General features: G+C 65.8%; 1 protein-coding gene across 1 annotated transcript; it reads left to right on the top strand.

Annotated features, from left to right (window-relative positions):
- Positions 1-837: 837 nt before the first annotated feature.
- CTDSP1 (CTD small phosphatase 1) lies at positions 838-6,059 on the top strand. Its single transcript, XM_065637534.1, has 7 exons — positions 838-943; positions 2,341-2,483; positions 2,700-2,801; positions 3,047-3,103; positions 3,616-3,708; positions 3,972-4,157; positions 4,240-6,059. Exons 1-7 carry the CDS (start codon positions 877-879, stop codon positions 4,366-4,368), a joined length of 777 nt encoding a protein of 258 aa, XP_065493606.1. The 5' UTR covers positions 838-876; the 3' UTR covers positions 4,369-6,059.
- Positions 6,060-7,404: the final 1,345 nt, after the last annotated feature.

Here is a 7,404-nt window from a genome sequence, read left to right as displayed (position 1 = left end):
GCATCTTCAAGCTCCCGGTAAAAGCTGCTTTTCGGAGAGCACTTGGAAACAGCCTCACTTCCCCCCGAAGGCAAGAGGGAAGGAATTGCAGAAAAAAAAAAAATGTGTATATGTAATTTATCCAAATAATTAGGGATTTGCGGGGGAAAGAAACAGTATAAACAAGCAGGTGGTTACTAGTGCAGCCCCCCAGCCTCTGTTTTCCCCCACACTGGCCTATGCTGGCAATCGGGATCGTGTCCCCGGGAAGGGACAGGGATCCCCCAGCAGAGCCAGGAGCCACCGGGTCCAGGAGGCTTTGCTGCAGGGGACACCCAGCATGGGGACGGGGGGCTTCATATGCCGGGGGTGACTGCCGGGGAGACATTTCTCCCTCCCCAGGGGCTGCCAGCTGGGTGGTGGGTGACACCTGCGGGTAAGAGCAGCGCCGAACTCCCTCCTCATCATCCCTGAGCTGGGAGGCTGTGGAGAGCCCGGGGTAGAGGCGGGCACTCCCGTACGATCACCATGGTGCAAGCGGGGGTCCTTCCCAGCTAAGCCTGCGTCGCAAGCACCCCCCGGAGGCCGCCACCCCCTGCACCCCCGGTCCCGGCTCGCCGCGGCGGGGACCCCCGCTCCTCCCCCGCGGGGCGGATGCCGGAGGAGGAGGTGGGGGGGGGCGGCGTTGCCCTTTTAAGGGGTTCCTTGAAACCGCGCCCGGGTTCCATGTTTGCAGCCCCAGCCCGGGCGGAGGAAACTCCATGTTGTAACAAAGTTTCCTCCGCGGCGCCGCTCCCGCGCCCGCCGCCCCGCGCCGCCGCCGGCCCCCGCCCCGCCTCCCACCCGGGGGCCGCGCCGGGGGGGGCCGCCCCCTCCCACCCACCCCCCCCGGCGCCCATGGAGCACCAGTCCATCATCGCCCAGGTTAGCAGGGAGGAGGGGAGCGCCCCGCTGCAGGAGAAAGGTAACGCGGGGGGGGGATTCCCCGCCGGTGCGGGAGCTGGGGGAGGTCCCGGGGGGCTGCGGTACCGCGGGGGCTGGGGGCGGCTGCCTGCGGAGGGTTTGGTGAGCGGCGGGCGCTTTCAGCCTGTTCCGCGCGTCCCGCTGCCCCAGGGCTGGAGCGGGATGCGCTGGGGCACGGTGGGGCCGGGGCTCGGAGGGAGCGGGATTGTCTGCACCCGCTTGGGTGCGGGGACCGTGCCCCGTCCCGTTCCCCCGAATCCCGTGGGTGACCCTGGGGTGTTTGAGGCGCTGCTCGGGCCCCGGCGCTCGGCGTATTTGCGCTGTTTCCTCCGGAGCCGGGCGGGGGGTGCAGGCAGCGCCGGTGGGAAAACTAAGGCGGGGAGGGGGACCGAGTGCCGGGCACCCAGCTGCAGCCGGGGGCACAGCCCGGCGCCTCGGCCTCCCGGTGTTTGCGCTCCTTCCAGCCAGCGCAGGGGTTTTGGCGGGGAGTGCTGCCCGCCCTGCCGCCCGACGCCGGGGTGCTGTTCGTCGGCCTGGGGAGCTGGCAGGGTCCGGGGCGGGGAGCCAAGCGTGGGAACGGGGTCCGTACCCTGCGAGGAGCTGCCTCCCCACGGGCTCCCTGCCATGGGGCAACCTATGGGGCTGCCAGGGCAGCGGGCCCTGGTCCGGCTCCTGGGAGGCACAACTAAGAGGGAGCTGCGGCTCCGGGCCTAGACGAGCCCTGATCCCGGCCCGGGCAGGCGCCACGATCTGGTAACCGGGGCCGGTGGGGAAGGGGCTGATGCCGCCGCGCTGCCCCCGGTGCGGGCAGGAGCTGCCCCTCTGCCTCAGTTTCCCCTTGGTCCGCCAATGGGGGCTGCGGTAACGGCGCCCAGGGGCGGGCACTTGTTCCTGATTGGTCTTTCGCCTCCGGTATGCTCGAGCCGGCCAATGAGAGAGAGGCCAGGCTGGGGGCGGGGAAAAGAGGCTGTAATCCCCGCCTCCCCAGGCGAGGCCCCGCCCACAGGGTCACCCGCCCGCGTGGGTCTGTGCCCCCCGCGGAGGGACAGTGGAACGGCCCCGGGGGCCCACGATCCTCCTGGGAAGTGCCACGGCGGCCCCGGCTCCCCACACTGTGTTACCGTAGGGTCTCTGGCCGTTTTTTGGGGGGGTGCACTTAGGCAAGGGGCTGTGGGTGGTCTCCAAACACTTGTGCCTGCAGTGCCAGTGCTTGGCGGGGCAGGAAGGGTGGATGGACAGGCGCTGGGGGCTGTTAAGGGCTTGTGGGGGGGTCGCCCAGCATCTCCCATGTCAAAACCCTGAACCCAGCTTATCTGACCTTCCTTGCCATGCAGAGGCTTGGGGAACCCCCGGGAGAGCTCTTGTTCCCTTACCCCATTTTCTGCCCCCCCACACCAGGTACCCAGGCCCCCACCAAGAAGCCACGAAACCGCAGCATCTTCCAGTCGCTCTTCTGCTGCCTGTGCCGTGATGAGGGGGAGCCCTGTGCTGGCACCACAAGTGCCCCGCTGCTGGTGGAGGAGAACGGGGCCCTGCCCAAGGTATCCCCTCCCCCCGGCATGCCCCCCACCCCCAGATTGACATTGCAGGGGGGCACAGTGCTGGGGGGGCCAGGCTGCCCATCCCCAGCACTTCCCCAATGCTAGAATGGAGGACGATATGGGTTCCCCCCATGCCCGCTCTGGGTGGGTGGGCGGGGTGCCCCTCACCACTTTGCTGACCCCTGGGTTCGTCTGTGCCCCCTCGCCCCATTGCAGGCTGCTGTCAAACACCTCTTGCCTGAGATCAAGCCGCAGGATGCCAGCAAGCTCTGCGTGGTCATCGACCTGGACGAGACGCTGGTGCACAGCTCCTTCAAGGTGGGGGACACCCCGGCCCACCCCACCCCTCCTGCCCCCTGGCTGACCGCCTGCTTTGTCCTCCTCCCGAGTGATGCCCAGTGCCATGGCAGCCGTGACCGGCACCCTGCACGGCCCTGCTGGGTCGGGTGGGGTGTCCTTGCAGGGAGTGGTGGGTCCGGCAGGGGGTGTGGAGTGGGCAGAGGGCAGGCAGTGTTTGAGCAGGGGGCGTCTGCCCGGCGCTGATCCTGCTGTGCCCTCCCCAGCCAGTGAACAATGCTGACTTCATCATTCCTGTGGAAATCGATGGCATCATGCACCAGGTAATGGGGGGGTGCCTGGGGGGTGGGGGGCACGGCCACCTCTTACCCGGGGACTGGCAGCTGTGCCAGTGCTCTGCACCAAGGGGCATCCAGGGGCATCAGGGTGCTGGGGCTAGCATTTTGGGGGCGCAGAAGTGGGTGCTCCTTTTCCCAGTGGGTGGGGAGGTGAGGAGGGGTCCTGGCACGGTGTCCTCCTGCAGTGGCCGGCCCCGGGTTCAAGTAATCCAGGATAGGCTGTGGTCTGGGCAGTCAGCCTGTTCTCGGTTACTTGGCTCTGGAGCTGGCCGGATGCTTCACCGCAGACGTGCCAGTGGGGCTGTGGCATCTCCCAGCCCACGTGGGGCAGGCCCCACAGCACAGGGCATGGGCAGCCCTCTGCCCCCCGCTTCCCAGCAGAGACCCGTTGTCTGGGATCAGGGACATGGGCGTCCCCCAGAGTGGGCGTAGGGGTACTGGCGGGGGGCTGGGTTGCGGGTGCCTGCATTGTGCTGCCCTCTGCCCCGTGCCCACAGGTGTATGTGCTCAAGCGGCCACACGTGGATGAGTTCCTGCAGCGCATGGGCGAGCTCTTTGAGTGCGTGCTCTTCACTGCCAGCCTGGCCAAGGTGGGTGCCGCCAGCTCCCACCATCGCCTTCCCTTTCCCGGCCACCCCTGGGGTGGCACAATTCCCTTTGCCTGCCCAACCATGGGCATTGCTGGCCCCTTGTGCCCCGCCTACCCCACTGCCTGCCTGCACCTACAAGGCGCTGGCCAGGGAAACTGAGGCACGGGGTGAGCTGGCACTGGTGGAGAGCTGGGTGCCATCATCACCGTGGCGTGGGCACAGTGGCAGAGCATGCCCCAGTGACCCCTCTCATCTGCCCGCAGTACGCAGACCCCGTGGCCGACCTGCTGGATAAATGGGGTGCTTTCCGGGCACGGCTCTTCCGGGAATCCTGCGTCTTCCACCGCGGCAACTACGTGAAGGACCTGAGCCGCCTGGGCCGTGACTTGCGCCGCATCATCATCGTGGACAACTCGCCCGCATCTTACATCTTCCACCCTGACAACGCCGTACGTACACCTGGGGAGGGGGGGAACAGAGGGGAAGTGGCGGGGGCCCCCCCTCAGCCGCTGCCTGCTGCGCTGCCCGCAGGTGCCGGTCGCCTCCTGGTTCGATAACATGGCGGACACGGAGCTGCTGGACCTGCTGCCCTTCTTCGAGAGGCTCAGCAAGGTGGAGGATGTGTACGCAGTGCTCAAGAAGCAGCGGACTAACAGCTAGTGCCCCCCGCCAAACCCGGGCGGGGGCGCTACTGTGGCGGCTGGATGCCTTATTTTAGAGTGTGTGGGGGTGTCCGGTGCGTCCCCCCCTATCGTCTTCCCCAGCCCCGGTGGGCGCGGGTGCCCTTCCTGCCTGCTGGTGGTGGGAGATGTGGGTGTCCCCGCCGGGGAGCTGGGTGTCCCCTTCCCACAGAGGAGGAGGGGGCGTGGGTGACCCACTGCCTTGCTGTGCTGGGGACCTATTGGGGGGGTCGATCTCCTCCCCCCCATCTCCCCCAAACCTGCATCCCCCCTCCCCGAAACGGTTCTCAGGTCCTTCTCTCCTCTGTGTCCCCCCAAGTGGAGAGAGGGGGTTTAGCAGCTGCTGCTTTCCACTGCCTTTGGGGGGACCGAGCCCCCCATCTGGGCTCTGCCTGCTGGGGGGGCTGCAGCCTTGGGCCTCTATCTGCAGGGGACGTGGGAAGGGTTAACCCCTTACCACCCGACAAAAATGGGGGAGTCTTTTTGGCCTTGGTGCATGGGGCCACCATTTTACCTTTAACTCTGCCCTTAGTGCAGCTGATCGCTGGGGAGGGGGGGGACATGTCCCTACCCCTCCCTCATGCCTTCTGCTTCCCCCTGCCTTGAGGGTGTGTTTTGGGGGGGCAGCCTGCCCTCAGGGCTGAGCCCCTGGCCACAAGTGCCCCCCACCACGTGCCTTGGGACACCGTGCCTCCATGCCTACCCCCCTGCCAGGCCCTGCAAGGAGTGTGCTGGGGGGGCTCTTAACTCACCCCCTCCGACCTCAGTTTGTTCCCATGGGGGCGGGGTCTGGTGGCCTCTTCCCCCTCCAGTTACACTGTGTCAGTGGGGGCCACTCCAGTCGCCAACGAGGGGGTCCCCCCTTTGCAGGGGGAGCCATGCACCCCCTCCTTATCCGTCTGCAGCTTCACCAAAGGCTGTGACTCCAAGGGGAGAGGGACCCCCATACCAGCCTTAGTGTGCCCACCCCCAGCCTTACCCCAGCCCCGGTCCCCCAGCTGGGGCAGGGATAGGGGCACTGTGGGCCTCGCACTCCCTGCAGCTTGGGGTTACCCCGACCCCCATGGGGTTGGGCTTGTGCCAGGGTACCCCCCAGCCTTGAGGGGCTGGGGGCTCTCAGGGAGGGATTTTTGGACGGGGGGGGGGGCCTGAGCTCATCCAGGCCTTTTTAAGCATCGCAATATGGACAATGTCTCTCATATTTTTAGGGGCAAAAGCAACGGTTTCCCAAAAAATCAGGGGTGCCTTTTTACCACTGTGCCAGGGAGGGGGAGCAGTCTTGGGGTTGGGGGTGGGATGTGAGGAGTTTTAGCTCTCTGGTGCTGTCTGGCCAGCTCCTGCCAACGCTGCCGTTCTCCTGATGCCGGGTACCAGGGGTGGTCAGGGGTGCCCCCCAGGCTGCGTGCACCCCTGCCTCCACCTCCTGCCCCATGGCAGGGGGGTGGGATGGGAGATGCTGTGGCACAGCCTCCCCCGCCAGACCCCTGCCAGCCCCCAGCCTCATCCTGCCCTTCCAGGAGGGTTGGATTCAGCACTTTATATTAGACAAGTCAAATGGCACCAGCAAAGCCCACTGCCCAGCGAGCACCCATGGGTGCTGCAGCACCTGAGGAGTGCAGCCCCCACGCTGGGCACTCTTGGAGGCCCAGGAGGGTCAGAGCTGGCATTGGGGGGGGGGCTGGGGAGGGCTGGGGGACCAGATCCAAGTGCCTTTGTGTGATTAAAGCTGTCATACCATCTTGGAAAGGTGAGTCATGTGTTGTGAGTATGTGCACGTGTGAGTGTGGGCACGTGCCATATGTGTTCCACTAGTGGGTGTGCACATGCGTGTGCACTGCGAGGGGGCACAGTGAGCCCCTGGGATCCCCTAAATTCCCCTGGGAGGGGGGATACTGCAGGTCGGTGCTGCGAGAGCACCGTTGGGCTGAGGAGCTGGGGGGGTTACCCCTTGCCTGGTGCCAAGGAGACTGCCTTGGCACCCACATCCTAGCCCCTTTCGCCTCCTCCCAGAAAAAGGATCCGGATGCTACAGGCATGGGTGTCCTGCCCCATAACAAGGGGGAGGGTCTGAATTTACCTTATGGGCTGTGCCCACAGCTTTGGGGCTTAGGCCACAAGTGCTCCCTTCCTCAGTTTTCCCCCAGTAAGGTGTCAGTCCCTGCCTCTCGGCTGCGCCCCCCCCCAAGCAGCCTGCTGCCAACATGCAGGCAGTGGGGTGCTGCAACGGGGGACTCTTAAGCTGCCCTCCCCCATGCCCTCATTGGCTTTGTGCCTCCCATCATTAACAGAGTCTCTGTCCTGCCTGATGACTGCACTAATTAATGAGGTCATTAGTGGCCCGGCATGTCCATCTGGGGGGGCCAAGGAGGGCACAATGCCTCTGGAGCTGGCGCAGGGTCCTCCAACTCTGTGGCACACCAGCAGGATCCACCCTGAGACACGGCCACAGAACAGAGTGGCCGTCTGGGTGTCACCCCCCCCCTGAAACAGCCCGACGTCCTGCCAGGGGCTCTGCACCCAGGTAAGGGCCCCAAGGGGGTCACTGGTGTGGGGTGCAGGGGTGGGAGCTGGGTGGCGTGGTTAGGAGGGTTTGGGGATTCTGGGGGCTGGGGGAGCGGAGGGCAGCAGCAGAACCCATCCCTGTGGCATTGGGACACCCTCTTATTTGTGGCTGTCACCCCCCTGGCCTGGTTCAACTCATTGCCATCACTTTGGGGATCCTGGAGGGGAGTGGGCAGGACTTAGGGCTCACTGCAGCCTAGGCGTGGTGTTGGGGTGATGGCTGGGGTGTGGGATGCCCGTGGCGCTTGTGGCATGGGCTGCTGGCTCAGCAGGGTGGCAGAGATAAGGCTGCGGCAATCCTTCAGGGCTGGGGAAGAGATAAGAGCAGGACAGGGAGGCTGGGGGCCTGCCTGCTGCTGTGAACCCCTCCCTCCCAGCTTTATGTACTCCCCTGGTTGTCCCTCAAAACCACGTTCAGGACTGGGAGCCACTGGGCGGGACTCCATTCCCCTCT

The sequence above is a fragment of the Caloenas nicobarica genome, chromosome 6 (genome assembly GCF_036013445.1).
Source record: "Caloenas nicobarica isolate bCalNic1 chromosome 6, bCalNic1.hap1, whole genome shotgun sequence".
Taxonomy (NCBI): Eukaryota; Metazoa; Chordata; class Aves; order Columbiformes; family Columbidae; genus Caloenas; species Caloenas nicobarica.
Note: the sequence above shows the minus strand (reverse complement) of the source record. Positions and strands in the feature narration are given on the sequence as shown.